Consider the following 22,306-nt stretch of genomic DNA (forward strand, 5'->3'; position numbering starts at 1 on the left):
ATGACCAGTGAAATCATGGCAAATGACCACAGCTTTGCTGAGTGTGTTATTCCAAGGAATAGCTGAGGCAGTCTGGGAAGTAAGCTAGCTGCTTTTGGGTTTCTCTCCTGGGGAGATTAACCATCGGAAAGGGTATGATCTAACATTATTTCACCAGTCTTGGAACCTTTAAAGACTTGACAAAGAATACTATTTTTAGTTTTGTGACAATGGTGTAACTAGGACTTCTCTCACAGAACTCCTAGTGGGTGATTCTTAACCTGTACTATCATGCTACCCAGAGAAGATATCTTATCCCTATAAAATAAAAAAGTCTCCATCCTTCACTTTGTACTCTGTACAACTGTTCCTGACTGCACATCCCAGCTGCTGGGTTTATTTTAGGGGGTGAAGAGTTCTAATTAAGGCCAACCAGCTGTGTCTTCAGCTCCTAATAGCAGTTATGAAGAATATAGTTTTCCTTTATAATAGAAACAGAAAGTCCAGTTCCGGGACCTGAATAAACCCTATTTGCAATTACTTTTGCATTTTTTGACAACTCAGACTGGCCTACATTAATGTGGTGCTTCTTTTATCTGCTTTTCTAAAGTATTTATTTTATTGTATTTCTATGAGTGTTTGACAGCACTATATACAGCTATTAAACTTGGCCAAATAGGCACATGTCAGTTTTTAAACTTTTATCCATTGCAGTCCTGAATTTCTTTCTAGGACTAAGATGCAGTGATGCGCCTTGGCCTGGGACAATGGGTATATGCTGTTATTTTCACTCACTCTGGAGACTTAGGCAGGGGAATCCTTCAGGCTTAAGAGTTCAAGCCAAGATTGGACACATATGCTCATATAGATGGCAAGGGTTTGGTTCCCAGTGCTCACAAGGCAGCTCACAACAATCCACAATATTTCTAAAGTAACACAAAATAAATAAGTTGATGGGTGTTTTCCTTCTGTATATATGTTTCTCTTATTGGTTGATGAATAAAACTGATTGGTTGCTAGCCAGGCAAGAAATATAGGTGGGGCTATGAGAGGAAGGAGTAAGGAGGCAGAGAGAGGCACCGAGAGGAGATGCCATGTAGCCACCAAAGGAGTAACAGGTCCAGGCATTCTCTGGTAAGTCAAGACCACGTGAAAATACATAGATTAATAGTTATGGGTTAATAATTAAGAGAGAAGTAGCCAATATAAAAGTCCTATCCATCAGACAGCAGTTTTATAACTAATATAGTGTCCATGTGTTCATTTGGGGCTAAATGGCTTCAGATGGCTGGAAAGAAACTCTAGCAACAATAAGTACTTTGCCTTTACCTCAACAGGGTTCCAGAGAACACAAGCCTTCTATTGTCCTCAGACAACACCATCAAACATTTCTTTATATAGACATCTACAGGTAAACAAGTATTCTTCATAAGTTTACTTCATTTAGGCTTAAAGATCATTTTGTGTACCTATAATCATTTATTTGTCTGTACAGGAAAATTACAGAGCCAGACATGGTAAATAAACATATAATCCATTCACACAGTTGTTCAGATAGGTCCTCTAGTCCCCAAGCTCTTTCTATGACACAACAGACATGCCTTATCATGCCATCCACTCTGTTCTTATTTCAATTCTGTAGCAACATGGAAAACAACCTGGCCTCTGCTGCAGTCATTAGGAATCTTGGATGAAACACAGACATGAACTCAGTTCTCGCTCCAATAAAATATGTTCTGTGTTAATTATAGAAAGAATGTTATGGGATCGTTTTAAATGTGGAAACCTTTCAGAAGAATTCACAAGTGACGCTGGGAATCCCAAAGGACCAAGGAAGATATCCCAGTCAAATTACCAAATGTGGAACTGGGGGGGGCGGGGGACTCCATGCACTATCAGTGTTTTCTTTTGGAAGGTTTGCTTTATTTCATAATGCATTTTTATTCATAGGAAACTAATTTTTGAAGATATTTCAAACAAACAACACAACTCACCTGTAGATGGAAAAGGAAGCTACAGATCGAATGAGGGATGCCACAGCCCCAACCTTGGCAGCTTCCACGGCTCCATGCACACGGTATTGTACTGTCATCCCATAGCTGATGTAAGGCTGGTTATAAACAATGATCTTCCCTCTTGCCTCTGATGCCCTTCTCTGGAGTTCATCAAAAGAGGTCACCACCAGTACTTCTGCTGTAATGCCTAGAAAATAAGAGTCAAACAATTAACTCATGATTTCCCATCAGCTAGGCGGAATTGGCATACAAAAGGTCACATATGTTCTGTTGGCTACATCTGGCAAACTGAACATAGAAGATTGAAGTTTGAGAGCTAGTTACCATGGAAGCAAGACTGCAGAGTTAGTCATCTGTCCAACAGAGTCAAGACATGCAAAATAATATGGCGTGCTACTCAAGGTTTTTCAACTCATTGTACCAGCTAGCATTAAATCACAAATTGCTTGAAAAGATGCCTTTCCCCCTTTCCTAAGAAATCATGTATTTTATCAGAGGATGTTATTTATTTTTAAAACTGCATTTCAGAAATCGTAGTGTTAATGAAACACGCATTTAGCCCTTGAAGAAGCTAATTTGAGATGTTATTAAACAACTCTCAGTGGCAGCAAAGGCTAGCAACCTAGGAGAAACACTGTTAGAAGAGAACGCTTTTTTATAAACCCAACTTTTAACAAGCAATGTCTCCTCCTGAGAGAAATGAAAAGTCTACTGGTTTTCTTTTCTTCTTTCGATAAAAACACTGCAAAAGGATGTGGAAACTTCCTGGGCTTCTCAACTTACAATAACTTACCACCAAAAATACACTACTATTCTTCAAATAAAAAATGCAGAACATGTATAAATGCCCTGAAATCCTTCTGTTTTGGTCAGATGTGCCCATTTCCTTATACCACTTTCCCATGTCACCATACCTTTCTGATTAAAGGAAGGGTGTTTCTGTCTTCCAAGTATTCATGCAAACACTTCAGCATAGACATACAGACACACACACACACACACACACACCTACACACACACACAGTCATACACAAATACAATGCACCCACACATGCACATACACACAAACACATAATCATACATATATACTCAGACATACACACACCCACATACATACAAACAGAGGACAGATGCAGTCACTAAGTCTAACTAAAATACATCTATTCTGGTTTCCTTTTTGTGTATTCTGGCAATTGAATTTAAGGCCTGACATCTATTATTGTATGGCTTTAGCCATGCAATTATTAAATACATGTATTCTCAAGAATACAAACTTGAGAATTAGGGTGTTGGGTTCTTTGGGAGGGGTTGTTTTATTTTGAAAGTTTAACAGAAGATGCCATTATAATGGTAACTGTCACTTGGGAAATCCTTTGACAATTCACTCAGGTACTAGGAAATTCTTGCTTTTAATATAGATCCCACCATATGAAACATTAGGGCTGTGACTAGTTACAAATTTATAAGCATTTATCAACAAACAACTTAGAACTGAATTTACAATCAAAAAGAAGCAATACACAGTTTACAAAAGGAAGGAAGCCATCAGCTTTCCACATAATAAGTATGCATTGAAAATATCAACTAGCATTCTGGTGGGCAAATTCTGATATTCTGAAACCTAGAACCTTGAAATTTGACCAATGTTAATGTTAGTATTATACAGTAATTTTGCAGATGGCTTTCAGCCTTTCTTCATTAATTAAAGGTTCAATGGTTCAATCCAATATGATGTCCAAACAAGGGGGTAATTTTGGTATCTGGATTAAAACTACTAGAAATGAAGCTAAATTTCTACAAATTTTCAAATTTACATTAATAGAAGGGCATTTCCTTACTATGAACTAAATTTCCTTTGATACATGACAGAATGGAGACTTGAAGAGGCATAAAGCAAACTCAACAGTTCGGAAGCCAATATAAATCATTTGTAACATCTACAGGTCAAAGCCCAGCCCTGCAGACTTGGAAGAAGAGTTTGAATGAACATACTTCCCTGAAAGTGGAGTCCTCTCTGATTCATTTGTCTCTTTCATCCCATCACCCAATCAATATTCAAAACACTGATATTTTTGTCTCTTAGAAATCAACACTGATTGAGCCCGAGTCTCCTGCCTCACCCTGTTAGCTCTCATGTCATGTCCTCATTACCTGTATTTTAGACTTTATAAACCCTGCCTTCCCAACACTTGCACCGATACTGGCATCTCAGCCTCTGGCTCAGCTCACTCAAAACTCCACAGAGTTTCCAGCTTTGCTGCATTAACCACTGAGGAGCCAGATCTGTCTACTGCTGCTTTGCTTCTGAAATCCTACATCAAACCACTCCCCTTTCAGCCTGTCATTCCAAGACTGTCTATCTCTATAGACAAGTTTGTTTTTACTTTAGACTTCATTAGTACTGACCTTAATGTCCTCACTCTTTCCCTGCTAACTTTGCTCATGGTGTTTTTACTCATACTCTTGTACATCATGTCTTATGGACCCCATTCTCCCAGCTTCATCATCAGAACAAATCACTTATCCACCAGGATCCTGTTGAGAATTACTGCTTTTAAAAAGCATTTACTGCCCTGGTGTTTTCTGTCCTATCTTCTCACTCACAGCTAATAAAGCTCCTCCAGACTTTCAGGGTACCTTATGTATAGCAGTGTGAGAGACAAATGAAACTCTTTTGGGGGCTCTCTCTACTCTTTGGGACCCAAAGATGGTCCCTTTGGGATTTAGGGCCATGTTCATCTTGGGGAACTAACAGTGTCTGGTAGTATGTGAACGTAGTTGGTCGCTGTGTGTCCCTTGATTAAAACTGTTCCAAATAAGATATCATTCTAACTTGACCTACAAAATCTGATAGTCCTTCCATGGTCACCCAGGAATCCATTCTCATGCCACTCACCCAGCACACATCTACAAATCAATAACTCATCAAAGACACTCTGGGGCAGTCTGAATATTAACATGAATTCCAGGTATGAGAACTCAGATTCTAGAACAAAAGAACACTGGCCTAAATATCCTTCCTTTACATAAAATTCTACAGCTAGCACTGGAACAAATCAAAAGGACAAGAAAGAGCTAATTCTGATAGCAGTGCCTCAGAAAAAAATAATAATAATCAGAAGCAGAAACAGTCAAAACAACAAACGCTGAGAGAATTTCCTTCAGTGACAGAGATGCTCTACCCTAGAGCTGACACCATAGCCATACACGGCCACTCAGCACACAGAATACAACTATTGTGACAGAGAAACAAAATTCTTAATGGTGTTTGGTGATAATTGATGTATATTTACATTGAAATAACCACACGGGGGTAGAACTCTCAGTTGCTACAGCTCAAGCCAGTAAGAAGAGCCCATAGCTGAGCCCATTTCTGCTGGCCCCCAGGGACTTGCTAATGACAATCCCGTAACAAATGTGAGTCATGATTGTGACCTCCTCCAGAGGTCACAGACCAGGTGACAGTACTCAGCAGCCACATTTGGGAAGGCGGTGTGTGTACACAACACCACACATCGTGGGAAGAAGTTTCCTCAAATTGTTTGAAGTAAAATGAGACCATCTGGAAAACTTCTCCCTTCATGCTACACCAAGGAAAATACTCACGCTGTGATATGACTAGCAGCTCTTGTCCCTCCTCTCTCCACCCTCCCGTTCTACAAGGCTGTTCACAAAAGCCTCTAAGAACAGGATTAATGTCCACAATAAGGCCTGCTGTGAAATTCATACTCATAACTGCATCCTATTTCTAACTTCTTAGTCTACTTAACATCCTTAATTTTTGCCACAGCCCTTAACAAAATCTAATTGCATTCATTGTGATAATACGAGGTACATGGGAGGTAAAATTTTTGTCTGTTTTTGTCATTAATGTTATACAAATGTAAAATAGGACTCAAACATCTCTCTCTGTCTCTCTCTCTCTCTATCTCTCTCTCTCTCGCTCTCTCTCACACACACACACACTGAATATACAACACTGAATAAATGAAACAAAATATAATGGCCCACAAATGCATTTTTCCAAGGACCTTCCATATTTCTGTATTTCAGAGCAAGTGCTAATACTGAAGTCTATATTTGAGTGCATACCGGTTATTCTAATGCCCACAACTCTATGGAGTAGTTTTTTATGAGGACACTGAAGTGTAAAGAGTTAAGTTTATATAGCAAGTTAGTATTAAAGCTGAAATTTGAATTTTTGGTCATTTGCATCCCCAGGTCACACACTTCCTGTTAACTGTATTGCTATGTTCTATAATAAATGTAAAATATATGGAAATAAAAGTTTGGAGCTTTTGTTTTTTAAAGAGGAATAAAAAGGAAAAAGAAAAAAAAACTATATAAGGTTTGCCAAAGTTGTCATCAGCTATTTTTCAGGCTCTTACTCATAACCTGGGGCCTGTTGTATTGTATTAAGGCCTGGGCTGTTGATATGGAAGGGAGCTTACTCCAGAGCAGTGGTTCTGAGCCTTCCTAATGCTGCAACCCTTTAACACAGTTTCCCATGTTGTGGTGACCCCAACAATAAAATTACTTTTGTTGCTATTTCATAACTGTAATTTTGCTATAAATCCTAATGCAAATATCTGTGTTTTCTGATGGTCTTAGGTGACTCTTACAAAAGGGCTGCGTGGCCCCCAAAGGGGTCATGACCCACAGGTTGAGAACCACTGCTCTAGGTCAAGACTTTGTTAAGAATAATGAAAAGGATTATGGTCATTAATTTCCATAGAGACTGTAGAAATGAAGACAAAAATATCCAGAGTAACCCCTTGTTTACTGTCATGATATATTTATGATTTAATAAAGACTACCTGAAGTCTCAGAATGCAAAACCAGCCACACTAGAAGCTGGGCTGTCCTAACACACACCTTTAATCCCAGGACAGAGGTAGATGGATTTCTCTGTGAGTCCAAGGCTACCCAAAGGCAGCAATCTGAGGCTTGGATGAGAGCTCCTGGAGACAGGATCAACCCTTACAGTCTGAGGCAGAGGTAAGAGCTAGTAGCTGGTTGCTTTGCTTCTCTGATCTTCGGCTTGCAGCTTGAACCCCAGATCTGTCTCTGAGTTTTTATTTACCACCTATTATGTCATAAAGATTACAAAAATTCTCAGGTTCATTTTTTATTTTCAAACTTTATTTTCCAATTCAAAATTTCTAAGCCATTTACCCTATCTATGACTGTTGTGGCAGTCTCCCTGCAAAACAGAACGATGACCACTGTGGCATTGGCTAGTGCCAGCTGTTCTATGAGGAAATAGACACTGACTGACCTGTTCTCCATACCAAAAAAAAAAAGAAAGAAAGAAAGAAAGAAAACCAAGGCAATTGTGTTTTATAATAGTTTTTACCATTACACCAAAAGACTACAGACAGAAAACTATGTCTCTAGGCCTCAGGGCAAGTGACTCAATGCTATTTGTTTTACAAAATTGGTTCTGATTTTGGAAGGCTTACCCATAAACAGGAAATAGTTCAGCCAACCCTACCCAAAGGGAAATCTAGCTTTTTACCCTTACTATGTCAGCTCCCACTGGGTGACCATCTAAGATAAGTAGGTCCCTGGAATGGGTGGCCTTTCTTGAGATCATAGTTATGGAAAACAGGAAAATAGTTGTTCTACCAAACAGCGTTCAGCCTAAAGGGGGTAAGGGACCTGAAATTTTATAGCAAGACAGACAGAAGCACATCAGAGCAATCCTTTCTGGTGTCTTTTGCTTACAAACTATATGGTTTTGTAACCCACTTTACCAGGAAGAAGAAGCCTTAAAGATTCAAAATAACAAGTTATAGCCCTTCTACCAAGTCAAGATTTCATCCTGGACATTAGGAACACAGGAAGATTTTACACTTAGGAATATAGAATTCAGAAAAGAGAGTTAACAATAATTTTAAAATAACAATAAATTTAGAGTTAACAACAAGTGCCAGATAAGTGAAAATATAAATTAAAACTTCTCAAAATCAGCACAAATCAGAAAGGAAGAATTTGTTTAGATTCCTATAAGAAACTATGAGGGCTTGAAACAGTTCCAGTTGCTTGAAAATGTCTGAAAGCACATTCTCAGATAAAGAATAAAAGAGGGTTAAAAAATGAATAAAATGATCCACTTTTTGCCTAGCACTGTGCATTCATTTACAGCTAATATACATATAACCTTTTGATAATACCAAGGTATTTATCCGCCCCCCCCCCCATTCTCATCCTTAGGAAGAGAAAGAAAACAGCCTCTTTGAAGATATTTTTAAGTATGACTCAACCATTTGTTTGAGAGAAAGTTGGAAGAATACAGGGTAAAGGGCAACTCTGAATGGGGTAAGAAGTTATCTGACCCATTAGTGGCCCATCCTCTCCAACCCCTCCACTCAGATCAGATTCAAATTAAACCTTGCAAGAGAGGATGGACCCAGCTGCATTACAATCAATAGCAAAGTAAACCATCATTGTCTGTAGAGAGGTAACTGTTGCCTGTGTGTGTTGTCTTGACACACCAGCACCAAGGAGAAGCTGCAAGCAAAAAGTCAAGTTTCCAGAAAACTTGTATTGTTCAATGGAGCATGCCTACTGCATGACCAATGGTTAAACTTGACATGAAAAGTACAGGCTTTACAGGGGCCACCACAGCAACATGAAAATCTGCAAGCAGAGAGCACAGACCAGCTCTTAGAAACCTGAGGATTTTCAAATCTAAACTGCCCTATGATCACTGTGGCAATTGAGGAAGTAATTAAGCTTTGTTTTTTGGGGGGGGGGTTGTTTTGTTTTTATTTTGGTTTTGTTTTGTTTCTTTGTGCTTTCTCTGTGTAGCTTTGGAACCTGTCCTGGACTCTGTAGACCAGGTTGGCCTCGAACTCACAGAGATCCACCTGCCTCTGCCTCCCGAGAGCTGGGATGAAAGGCAAGTGCCACCCCTCCCAGTAATCAAGCTTTGGAATATCATGATTCCACTAGCATTACTACAGTGACTATCTCCTAAAACACAAAGTTTTTTCTTTTCCAATTTGGTTTCTTTGAAATATGGTTGACACAATCAGGTTCTTTCCAACCACTCGCTGGCATCTCCATGTAAAAGAGACTAGTGGGGCTGAGTGAGGGTTTTCATCAAAAGCTTACCTTCTCATCATTTAAAATGAGGAGCCCCAAGTTCTATTTAAGGCAGACAATCACAACCAACAGCCCTACTGATGGCTGGTATGCAGAGCTGAGTTCTGACCAGGTAGAATAAAGCCACTAGGTGTTAAGGTTCATGGTCATAGCCAGCTGGTATAGAAAGATGGAATCTGACATATGAGTTCTAGTTACTGGGAGATGTTGGCAGAGAAACGGAAGAGTGTGAGAAAGGGAATAACACCAGAGAAGTTGGTAAGTTAGATAGGATTTTTGTCACTCTATTAAGGAGCCTGGCGGGGGAGAAGGAATTCAGGAAGGTCAGACTCATTTTCAAGGTAACTCTAAGTTTAGTATGATGGAAGGTTTAAAAGAAGGGAAGGAAAGATGTACATGGTAGGTTAAGGTATTTTTGCCATATTCTGAGAGTACGAGATGGCCACATCTTAGACCAGTTGATATCAGCAGGATGCAGCCTAATGGACCATTTTTAGCAATAGCCTAGAGGAACACTAGCAGTGGTGATGGGTACCAGTCCGTCTGATATTTGCACAGCATAGACTGCACTGTACTCTGTACGTTCTGCACAATGATAGTTTTCTTGGGGGAAACTGTGGTAAATAAAATTTAGTAATCATTCATTTAAAACGAGGAAACATTGTTTAAAATTTTCAAAGAATATTTTAGTGGCCCTCAACCTTCCTAACACTGTGACCCTTTAATACAGTTCCTCGTGTTGTAGTGAGCCCCAACCATAATATTATTTCATTGCTACTTCTTAACTATAATTTTGCTACTACTATGAAAAATGTAAATATCTGATATCCAGGATATCTGATATACCATCCCCAAAGGGTCAAAATCCACAGGTTGAGAACCACTGTTTTAGCAAAACAAATACCATACTATTACATAATTTCTTAATAATATTCTTCTTTTAATACTTTATTCTGTCATCAAGATTTACACAAGGCATCACTGCAACCCTAGCTGCAAAGCTGATGATAGAGCTCACTAGCTTTCTGATCCTAAATAAGCAGTTCAGCTTTCCCTAGACTGCAAGAGGGGACGCGCAGTAAGACTAGGTTCATTAAACTTCTCATGAAAAAAAACCTCTTCCATAAAGTCTAAAAAAAAAAAGATAAATAAACTTCTCATGAGCATGAAACAAGGGACAAAATTTCCATTTGTGATAAAGCACTTCAAAATGGTAAGGGTAGACTTACTAGGTGAAAACAACTGTCTTCTGATTTGCTTAAAATTTCTCATAGCCAACAAAATGATTTTACAAGAATGAATATTACCTCTGAAAATACTGAACCAACTTAGATAAGAGCAATGCTATCTACTGTCCCATCAGTCACCTCTAACTGTCACTAAGCCGATAACTGAGGGAGCATGTTACAGAGGTTCCACATCAGGCTGTAGAAAAGCTCAGCATGTTCCATGGCTTTACTTGACCCCAAGAGGTCAGAGGCAGTGATGGGGACTGTAAGAGAAGCAGGGGAAGGACTTTTTGTAGGATCTTCAGAGCAGGTCCATACCCAGAAACATATTTATAGAAGCATTCTGTCATTTCTTCTCCCTCGTGTCATCCGGTAAAAGTAATACATTCACAACAGCTACCTGATTCTGTCCTTGGCCACACAACTTGGTCTGGGCTACTGGAATGTGAATGGGCATAACTTATGTCCACAGCTAAGTGGGGTCTTCAAGAACTGTTACAAGATTTGGCTACATCTTCCCAGGAACTTAATGCTCTCAGCAACAGGAATGGCAGGTCCCAGATGGAAGCTGTTCCTTCACCTAAGGTCCTGGCATTAAAATTATCTGAAGCAGGAAAAAAGGAACCGTCAATTGCCAGCTGATATATATATGTGTGTGTGTGTGTGTGTGTGTGTGTGTGTGTGTGTGTGTGTGTGTGTGTGTGCTTAAAGCACCTTCTAATTGATTTAATAAAGAGCTGGGTGTACAAGGGAGGATAGGTGGGACTTCCAAGCAGATATGAGAACTCTGGGAAGAATCTGAGATATGGGGAAATCACCAGCTAAATGCTGAAGTCATATGTAAAGTAACAAGGAAAAGTAACTACCCACATGGCATAATGTAGATTAATATAAACAGGTAAATTTAAGTTTTAAGAGCTGGTTGGGAACAAGCCTAAGCTAAGGCCAAGCATTTATACTTAACAAGAAGTCTCCATGTCATTATTCAGGAGCTGGTGATCCAAAGAAAGGCCTGTCTACAGAGGGTGGCAGTTATCCTAATGTTATTAAGAACTGACTAATACAGAAACTCTAAATTTGAAATTTCTAGTAGAGCACTTTGCAATCTATGGCTACTGTATAAGACACAGACTGACTGAATCGATAGCTAGGAAAGATAATTCAGTGAAAATTAGAGGACTGTGTCCTTCCTCTTATTACACATCAAATTGATAGAATGCTTGGCACTGAATAGTAGAAAATAAAAACATACAAAGAATTTAGCAAGCATTGGTAATTTAAAACATGTAGCCTCATACAACAAAGAATTTAAAGAGCAGCCAGTCTCTAGAAATCATTAAAACACAGCCTAGGAAACCTCCCTTAGCTAAGCATCCAGACATCACTCTAACAGAAATAAGTAACTGTGCTATACTGTTAAATAATTCTGTGCACTTTCAACATGCTTTAGTACTTCATCTCCAAATGCAGTTTTCCTCTGAATTCCATCTTTACAAACCAAGGGCAAAAGTGGCAGGTACTATTATACTTGTGTTTGTAACAGGTAGAGAATAATGTTATCATAGTGCTGTGTCAGAGAAAACAAAATAGCTATGACAACTCAGTCTTCCCAAATGGGTGTTTTCTTTAACAACATTTCAAACTTTTGAGTGTCCTGTGCCCTCTTTAGACAAGTAAAACCGTATGGAAAAAATCTGCACTAAAGCAGAACTTCTGCCTCAAATCAGAGGAAACCTATTCAACATCATGATTCACGTTAATGAAGTTTAACACATAAAGGAGATTCAGCACTCTAGAGATGACATAAATATGAGACCCATATGTATCAGTTTCCTAGATGCCATTTTATAAAATCGTTTTGACCTGAGGTATACAAATTCAAATTCAACTACTATGTTAATCTTATACAGACACTACAAGGGCATTACCCATACCTTGTGAGACAAACCATTAAAAAGGAAGGAGACAGAAAAAAAGGAGGAACATCCAGCCCTTTTAATAGGCAAGAAAACAGGTGGCCAAAGATTCAAGGATCTCTCCAGATGGGAAAATGGTGATGGTTTGGTATGGGTTGTTTCTGTATACTGTGAATATGTATTGTTCCCATCGGTTGATAATAAAAGCTGAATTAACTAATAGCCGGGCAGAATACAGCTAGTCAGGAAAGCCAAACCAGATACAGAGAGAAGAAGGGTGGAGTTGGGGAGACACTAGCCAGAAGCCCAAGAACCAAGATGTCAGCCAGCCACTACAGCAGCAAGATGTACTAGATGACAGGTAAAGCCACGATCCATGTGGCAATGTATAGATAAATAGAAATGGGTTAATTTAAAAGCAGGAGCTAGTTAGTAATAAGCCCAAGAAATAGATCAAACAGTTTGTAATTAATACAAGTTTCTGTGTGATTATTTGGGATCATGCAGCCGGGAAACGTAAGCACCTGCTTCCCTTTACAATGTTTGGGTTTAAATCCAGGTCGGGATGGCTCCAGTCAACACTTGTCTCTATTCAATTTTGTTTCCACAATATTTTGTTTAATTTCTAGGTGAAGTGTTTTTTTTATAGAAATGAGTAAATATTCTGCAATGATGGCAGCACCTGGCTTGTAGCTATCATACTCACATGATTGCAAATGACAGAAGACATATTAAGGTGCGTGAGAATGTTCTGACTTGTGTGGCCAGTGGTTGGGCTGGCTTCAAGCTTTCCACCCCTGGTGCTGCCCCCTCTACGGACACCTCTGTTTGAGTGTCTGTGTGGTGCTTGGGTTCTCCCATTCCTCTCCTGATACCTCAAGAGAGAAGGATCCTTGTGGCAGCTTCCACAGCAAAGCTGGAAGAAACTTCTTGGAGCTCCAGCCAACAGATATATGTTCAAGAATCATGGGTAAATCCAACACTTTAGCCACAGAGATTGGATGTGCTGACCTTAAGCCAAGTAAGCCCTACCCATGGGTGGATTTGGGTTAAGAGACAATCCCACCTAAACCAATGCTGGGGAGTAGGCAAAGGCTGCAGTTCCTGGGTAGAAGAAGGTGGATCCTTGGTAGCAAAAAGCAGATGGCCACATAGGGGGTATCTCTATATCACCACAATATGTGACACAAAACCTTTCCCATATTCTGAATTTGGTATATTTATTTGTGTTTAATTAAATTGACCATATTGCTCATGATCCAGTTTGTCAGGATAAAGGGCCTCTCAGACCATTACCCCTAACAACTGAATTCCACCAAGAGAATAGGAAGTTTGGGGTGAGCTTCTGATGAGGAGCGAATTAATGAAAACCAGGCATCAACTCCACAACATTAATTATGTATTCTTTACCAGAAACACAAACAAAGGCTCTATGGTAGTGGAAACACTGAGGGTGCTGGTGCTGCCAGCGTGCAGAGTTCCCAAGAACCAATGTGGCCTGATTTTATACCTCCACTGTATTTGAAAAATCACTATTCTATTCTATATATGATGGAAAAGCAAAATCCAAAAGCATTGGCACATTTTTCATCAGATTGTTGAGTAGGTTTTCCAAATATTTAAAAGGGAAAAGTATCAGGTCTGTATATCCTTAGTACAAATCCAGGAGGTAAAGGTAATTGTTTATTTAAAAAGTTTTTCATAAAATGTAATAATAATAGACATTATTATTATAGGGGTATCATGTATGCATTGATGGATATCATTGCTGTCCAGTAAATAGAGTGATATGGAAACTGAAATTGATCTATTTCACTGTTAGATTACTTGTAGTTTTATGATTCAAAGTCAGATGGAGATCCTTTATCTCCATCCGTAAAATCGGGGAAAGGGCATAACAGCTCTGGTGATCAAATCCTCATTTGCTTAGTTGTTCACACATTTCAGCTACAAGATGCCTAACGAGTAGAGATAGCCAATGGTTTAAAAGCTCTATGACCAATATGCTTTGCAATAATATTATCTTACCAAGAGAAATGCTACTTATTAGCTGCCATATAGATTATAATATGCAGACCTAGGATGAATTGTTGCTGTGTGGTCCTTAATTAGACATTTTCATCTTTTTTTCACTTAGCCTAGTTTAAGAGTATTGTTTAACAAGCTGTCCCTTCAGTCATTCCAGTAAGCATTTCATTAAATTAATAATAAAAAACTAACGTTTATATATGCATGATGGTACAAGAGGCATAGTCCTAAACACTTCACTTACACTCAGTCAATTGATCTTTAGGCAGCTCCATGATACAGTCACTAATTATCTTCTTTAAATGCAAGATATTTTATTTATTTATACTTGTGTCTTGCTTTCTTGTTTTCAGACTTAAAACCAAAATAATTTAAGTCTTAGACAAACACACTGAATAAACTAAAAGCAAATGAGAGACAAGGGGTATAGTAAAATAATGGTATGTTTACTATTATTTGGAAAAATACATGTCATAGAATTTGTGCTGCTGTTGTACAGGACAATGAGCTCAGATGTAAACTGCCTGGAAAATAAAGTATAATCAGGCACAAAATTCAGCAGCCATCAGAAAAAAACAAGGCACAAATTTCTGGTAAGAATATCATTTTGTAGGTAATAACAAAAAAAAATAGCATGTTCTGTACTAACAGACAGGCACCCATTAGCAGTGTGAGTATTGGATATGAGGACAGTGTTGCTCAGTGTCCGCCATAACAATTTTCTTCTTCCACCTCCAATAAAGCCTTTAAATCTTGCTGAGAATACTACTGCTTATTATTTTTTAAAGTGTGGAGGACCTTACTCCCAACTCTGTGGCTATGTGTGACTAAGGCACTTGAGAGGGTGATATGACTTTATTCTTTCCTGGCCACTTCGATGAGAATAAAAGAAGCCACCTTGGACCATAAGGTAGATTTTGGATTTCTAAAACCACAGAACAGAGGTATTTACAATTTTACATGACAAAGAAAGAATATTCAACTTCCGGTGAGCCGCTATTATTTTGGCTTTTCTGGAGAACTGAAAAACGAGGGAAGAAGAAGTCGTCTTTGGATTAGGGCATGGGGAAGACCTTTCTGGGGAGATGTTTAAGCTGAGACCTATGAACAGAGGAAAGGAGACCAGCGCACTCAATGCCTACAAGGTAAGACCACTTTCTAAGTTACTGCAGGAAGAGCACTCTGGCTAAAATGCAGTAGGAAAGGATGAACAGGAATAAGAAAGCTTAAAGGAAAGGCAGAGACCCTACCATGCAGCTAATTCAGAGACCCTGGTAACGTGCCAGAACTGCACGGGCCCTGCTCTGACAGGGCATGTGGACACAAGGCGTCGCTGCAGAAGCTATCTCCACCTGATAACCACTCCAAGTCTCACTGAGTATACACACCACTCTTCAGAGAAGGCTCCATACCCAGCAGCAGATGAACTCAGTGACACTTTTGGAGGTTCTTTATCTCATAATGCTTTGTCAGATTTTTTAGGTTTTGTTTTGTTTTATAGTTTTTTTGTTGTTGTTTGCTTTGTTTTTAATGGGATTTCTGTGTGTGCCTCTGTATCTGCGTGTGTTTCATGTGCTTCTTCTTAGGCTCTCCTGTTTATTTTTGTGTGTGTGTGTTTTATCTTATTTTATTTTATTGTTATTTTTTTGGAAGGAGAACCTGGGAGGGGTTGTGAAAGGAAGAGAACCATAATCAGAATATATTGTATGAAAAAAGGTCTATTTTCAATAAAAGAAAAAAAGAATTAGAATTTACATTGAAGAGAATGTAGAGAAAATGAACCTTTGAGAGCAGGTGAGCTAGTAGAGTCATCACAGAAAACAGTATTGAGAATTTGCAATAACACCAACACTACAGAACTACCATTGGATTCAGAATTCAGAAATTCTACCTATAAGTATATTCTGAGGATATGAAATCATGGTTCTAGCAGACACTTCACTCTCATGTGGACTATTGTTCTGTTCACAGTAGCTAAGACATGGGAACAGGATGAATTTCAATCACATAAACGGATTTAAACATGTGGTATGCCTGCACTTGAAAAAGAAGGATTTCTTGTCATTTCTGCCAACATGAATGAAACTGCAGATCTTTACATGAGCTACTCGAAGAAAGAAATACCACATAATATCATTTACATATATAATCTATAAAGGTAGAGCTCACAGAGAATAAAATAGCCATCACCAATGGGGGGGGGGAACAGTCTATGGGCTTCTTTTCCTATTGCTGTGATTAAAAAAGAAAAAAAAAAAGACACCCTGACAAAACAACTCCAGTTTACAGTTCATCAGTGCAGGGAATGCAAGGAAGCAGGGACCTGAGACAGACAGTTGCATTCATTCACGGTCCAGAGCAGGGAGAAATAAATTGCTGGGTGCCTACTTGGGCTCTGCTGTCTTTCCACACCTGTACAATCCAGATTCTCCCATGGAGCAGATGGTGCCATTCACAGTGGGTGAGTCTTCCCACCTGAATTCATGTATCAAGGACCCCAGTGTGTATGTGCATGTGTGTGTTTGTGCGTGTGTGTGCGTGTGTGTGTGTGTGTGTGTGTGTGTGTGTGTGTGTGTGTGTGTATGTGTGTGTGTGTGCACGTGCACGTGCGTGCGTGCGTGCGTGCGTGCGTGTGTGTGTGCGTGTGTGTGTGTGTGTGTGTGTGTGTGTGTGTGTGTGCAAGTGTGTTGCCTATATATTCATCGGAGCCTGCCTGGTCAAACATCCAGTGGCCAGCGCCTTAAAGATAACTGAGTGGCCCCCTCCTGTGCATGTGCACGCCGGAAGCCATCAGCTGGGAAGAACTACACTTCAGCATCTTTATCACAATTTTTAAGGACTCTCTTCAATAACTTCCTGTCTGTACTATTTCTGTTTGTGGGGGGGGGGGTGTCACAGAACCCTTCAATGTCTTTCATACTCATTGATTGTAGTTGTCCCGACCCGCAGGACAGCAACCTAGAGCAAGAAGTCCGGGGAGGGGAATGGGGACAAGAAACTCGAGAGAATGACCACAAGACAGGAGGATTCTGATCAAGTGGCAAATTGTATTTTTTCCAGGCTAGCTTATATAGTCAGTAGAATGGGGTAAAGGGGAGGAGGAGAAGAGGCCAAGAGCCAGGTGTTAGTTTAAGCAGGATATTAGAAAACTATAGAAAGAGGATGTTGGCAGGGTAAAAAGTTCATGGGTGGTGGGGAGAGGGAGGGTTACCTAGGTGAGTGGTGGGGCGAGTGAGGTTTGCTTAGGTAAATGGGCCTGTGGTTGGAACAAAGGATTGATGTCTGGGTCATGTTGTTCCTTTTGGGTGCTCATGATTCTAGAAGCCATTTATAATCAAAAGACAGTTATATAACCCTGTGGCTTGCCAAGTTTGGCCTAAAGGTTCATGCCAAGCTGTATGGCTCCCAACAATTGATGAGTCTGCAGTCATCAATACCACTGCAAAAGAAGCTTCCTTGCCCATAACACCCAGCAGCAGCAGCATGCATCATGGATTTCCACATGGTCTCTGGTGGCTGCATGAATAACAGATATCACCAAGGCCTCTGGGTTGAGCAGGGACAACATGGACACCGACATGGTGTCCAGTGACATCACATACCAAAAGCATCAACATGGCCTGTGATGGCAGCACAGACCACAGACAACAGCACAGCCCTCGGCTGCAGCACAGACCATCACTCCCTTCTGTGTCACCTGTGCCCCAAGTGGCATATTGCAACGATAAATATTTCCTCCAGCAACCCAAGCCCTGCCGCCACCTGAGCGCTTTCCACCAGGCCGCCCAAGTTCTGCCCGCTGCCATGTTAAGGTCCCAAGTAACACAGAGAGACGTATATTAGGTACAAATGCTGCTTGGCCAATGACTAGGATTTCTCATCTGCTAGCTCAGCCTTAATTATCAACCATAATCATAAGACTTACCTTATGGAGGATGCCAATGGAAGGCATCCTGTCTTCCTGGGCTCACATGGCTGGCAGCTCCACAGAGAGGAAGAGCAAGAGCATGGCTTTCTGCTTGTCCTTGCTTATATACTGAGTCTGCCTGCTATGTCACTTTCTGCCTGGATCTTTTGCTGCATTTCCCACAAACCTCCTTGACTCCTAGTTTCACCTATCTTGCTTCCTCATTGGCCAAACAGTGCTTTATTCAACAACCACTAAGATAAATATATACACAGAAAGACGTCCCCCATCAGGCATATAGCAGGTGTTTTATAAAAATCCACTGAATGACAAAAAAGATGGCTCAAGAGCCATTTAGTGAAATAATATATGTGTAAGGTTGTGATTTGGGGAAGTGCAAACACCTGGAGTCAGGTCAATATATTAATCTTTGGTTATTGTAACTAATGTTTCCAAGGCCAATAGATTGCTTCCTTCAACTTTTCTAACCCTGAGAGTCCTCCTGAAGCATCATTTTGTGTCCCCCAAAATAGCCCTTTGTTTTTTCTTTTTTTATTAAATTAGAAACACTACCTATCACATATCCTTTCTGCTTCCCAGGGAGGGTGAAGCCTTGCATAAGGGGTCATCAGAGTCTATCTTATCCTTTGGGATAGGGCTTAGGCCCACCCCCATGTGTCTTGGCTCAGGGACTATCCCTGTATGTGGAATGGGCTCCCAAAGTCCACACCTATGCTAGGGATAAGTACTGAACTTCTACAGGAAATCCCGAAAATTTCCAAGGTCTCCTCACTGACACCCACATTCCTGGGGTCTGGATCAGTCCCATGCTGGTATTCCAGCTATCAGTCTGGGGACCAAGAGCTCCCTGTTGTTCAGGTCAGCTGTTTCTGTGGGTTTCACCAGCCTGGTCTGGACCCCTTTGCCTATCACTCATTCTTCTTTGCAACTGGATTCCAGTTCATTTCAGTGATTAGCTGTGGATGTCTGCTTCTATTTCCACCAGCTGCTGGATGAAGGCTATAGGATGGCATATAAGCCTACAATCCACACTGCCAGAGAAGCTAGTAAACAAGGAGGATCCTAAGAGAGACATAAATGGTCCCCTGGAGGAGGGGGAAAGGGTCAAGATCGCCTGAGCAAATTGGGAGCAAGGGAGGAGGGGGGAGGGAGCTAGGAGAATGAGAAGGGGAGAAGAGGAGGGGTGAGGAGGACATGAGGGAGCAGAAACATTGAGTCGGGGGAAGAATAGAAGAAAACAAGAAAGGAGATACCGTAATAGAGGGAGACATTTTAGATTTAAAGAGAAATCAGGCACTAGGGAAATGTCTGCAGATCTACAAAGATGACACCAGCTAACCATCTAAGCAACAGAGGAGAGGACCTTAAGTGCCCTCCCCTGATCATGAGATTGATGACTGACTTCCCAGTTTCTGATCCTTCCAGTAGAAGGCCTGTTGTTTGCAAACAATCAGAAACAGAGATGCAATTGGTTGCCTTCACAGCATTCATAACCATAGTCTTGGTGAGAAAGAGCCCTGTAGTCTCACATCCCACTGACAGGAGAAAAAAATAAACCTTAAAGAATCCAACTGATTGATTTTTCTGTCCATTAAAAAATTAAATCCTAACTTATCTGAAATTGGGTTTTCTGGTATCAGCCTTGCCTTAGGTAAATGAATAGAATAAAATCTAAAATTGTGTTATTCATTCAATAAGTCCTCAATACTTGTGCAAGTCCTAAGGGGAATTTAAAAAATAAGCATAACTCATTTCTTAGCCTGAAGTAACATAAATTAGATCAGAGACATAAAATAATTAAATCACATATTGCATACAATTGCTGAAGAATCCAGAGAAAGTACATACAATCCCTGAATGGACTTGTCCTGCCCAGTTGAGAAAATATAAATCCAGCCACCTACAGACTCCACATTGCCTAGGGCCTTTGCATTATGCCAGAGACTTTTCTAGAATGGTGGGGTGTGTATTCTCTGGTATTTGATAGGCTGTGTGCTACTAGAGGTTTCAGTATCAGGGAAATGTTACCCGTTTCCACCCAACTCTCTTTTAGAGGCCAGGCTGACTGCAGAGCACATAGGCCCTGGTTTACCTGGTAATTCCTCAGGACTGAGCATAGCACTAAACACTCATTGGTGGTAATCAGTGCTGAGCATCCCACTGAGCTCCTACCTGCCTTCCTTTTGCTGTTTTCTTTCAGAATTTAAGAATGTCTATTCAAAGAATATACTCAGATATACATGAGGAAAGGTCACACTTACTATAGATAATCATCCACACAAGTGTTGCTCTCCATACCTTGCGAAGACTGTCAGTGTGGACAGAGTCAGAGTTTGTTGATGATGTGGTCACTAACATCTACAATTTCCCAGGTCTGAATTCATTCAGCCTTAGCTTGTTCTCTGCTTCCCACTAGAAATGCCAAGCATGACTCTTGACTACATAAAAGAATGCTTGAGGTACAACTGAGGCTCGAATTGGAAAATGATGAAGTATGCAGTTAGATTAGAAGTATGTCCTAGAACCTACGTCTCCACCCTTTGTTGCTACAGTGTTCAGACTCTTTCATATTGTTGCAGGGGGAAAGGTACCGAGGCCACCGAGTAGGAATATTCACTAAAAGGAATCCCAGATTATTTTGGAGCCACAATCCTTCTGAGTTAACTCCATGGGACCAAAGCCAAAGGAAAAAGCTTCCCAGACACAAAACATTTGCACTTTTCTTTAAAACAAGAAATCAATTTCTCCTACAGAGTAACAATAACCTATGATTAGGAATCTAGATGCTAAGCTTGAGGGAAGAGAGTTTCACAGGGCTTAGTACTTCTAACATCAACCTCTCCTCTGCCTCTTAGCTGTCCAGGTAGCAACAAGCACCCTTTCTTCCCCGAATGACCCTGCACCAGGGACCAGAAGGATCTTATGAAGGACTGTGATGACTCTGCCCCGCTTTTATTAAAAGTTACCCTTGGTGCTCCTAACTCAACTGCCTTTACCAAGTTTTTTGTTTCCACTTAGGCTACCCCAAAATACCTGAGAACAAGAATCCACTTCCCAATTGCACTAATGTCCCCATCCCTCAAGCAATTCTCACAACTTAGCTGTCAAAAGTAAAGCTCTCTATTTGGCACGGAGACAGCACAAATAGCTCTGTAAAATAATAACGTTCTGTTCAGTAAACACCATTTCTGAATGTGCTTTTAATCCTTTAAAAAATTCACATAAACTCAAACATAAGTGAAGGTGAATGACTGATAGCATCATTTCTGTGGTGTCATAACCCAGTGTGGGCACCAAACACTTGGGAAGCAGGCAAATTTTAAAGAAGTTCTGAAACTGTTTTTGTTTGGGAGAAGAGAGATGAACAGGGAAATAACCATGGGAAAATATATAATAAATAAGTCATTTTCTTAAATGTGAATTTGTTAGATTAGATCATTGAAAAAACTCATTTGGTAAAAATGCAATATTTTGCTTTGGGAACTCCAAAGAGAATTGCCTTGTAAGAATACATAGTTGCATATGAAAATAATAATCTACCAAGAAGGAAAGTTATTAGGTTAATATTCCAGCTATCAGAGTCACTAATGTGGATTTCTAAAATAAAGCCCAGACAGAGGCACTCAGTTTATATTCGAGTTCCACCCACTTTCCTCTTCCTCTGATTTTTATAGTCACTCATGGGAAACTCTGATTTATGTTAAGTAAATAAGCATAAGAACTGGATTTATTCCCTAAACATTTTCACATACTAACCAGAAACACATTTGGATAAACATCTATATATGCTCCACAAATTAGTGGCCCTTGGAATATTATTTAAAAGCTTAAATCAACGAGTCAGCAAATTGTTTTAAATTGCTTATCAAGATTAGAACATGGTATTAAATGACCTTAAAATATAGTTCACTTATTGAAATGACCATAGTGTAGGGAAGTTTTCCTTTACATTATAATTCCTCTCATAAATGTAAATATTTAAATGCTATATCAGTAAAGCATGTCAGTATCTTTCATGTTTCCTTGTCAATTCTTATTTTTATCCTATATCTGAAAATAGTCACATTATATACAATAGCAACTTGATTAATTCTCAATGTG

At 39.9% G+C, this 22,306-nt stretch overlaps 1 protein-coding gene across 3 annotated transcripts in view; it reads right to left on the reverse strand.

Annotated features, from left to right (window-relative positions):
- Nucleotides 1-22,306, reverse strand: part of Cpq (carboxypeptidase Q) — a 369,164-nt gene that overhangs the window by 250,803 nt on the left and 96,055 nt on the right. For all 3 annotated transcript variants that reach the window (XM_035449658.1, XM_027431533.2, XM_027431536.2), the window contains exon 3: nt 1,974-2,181. In XM_035449658.1, coding sequence (XP_035305549.1) covers nt 1,974-2,181 — 208 coding nt within the window. The remainder of the gene's footprint in view (nt 1-1,973; nt 2,182-22,306) is intronic.

Source organism: Cricetulus griseus, chromosome 10 (genome assembly GCF_003668045.3).
Source record: "Cricetulus griseus strain 17A/GY chromosome 10, alternate assembly CriGri-PICRH-1.0, whole genome shotgun sequence".
Lineage (NCBI taxonomy): Eukaryota > Metazoa > Chordata > Mammalia > Rodentia > Cricetidae > Cricetulus > Cricetulus griseus.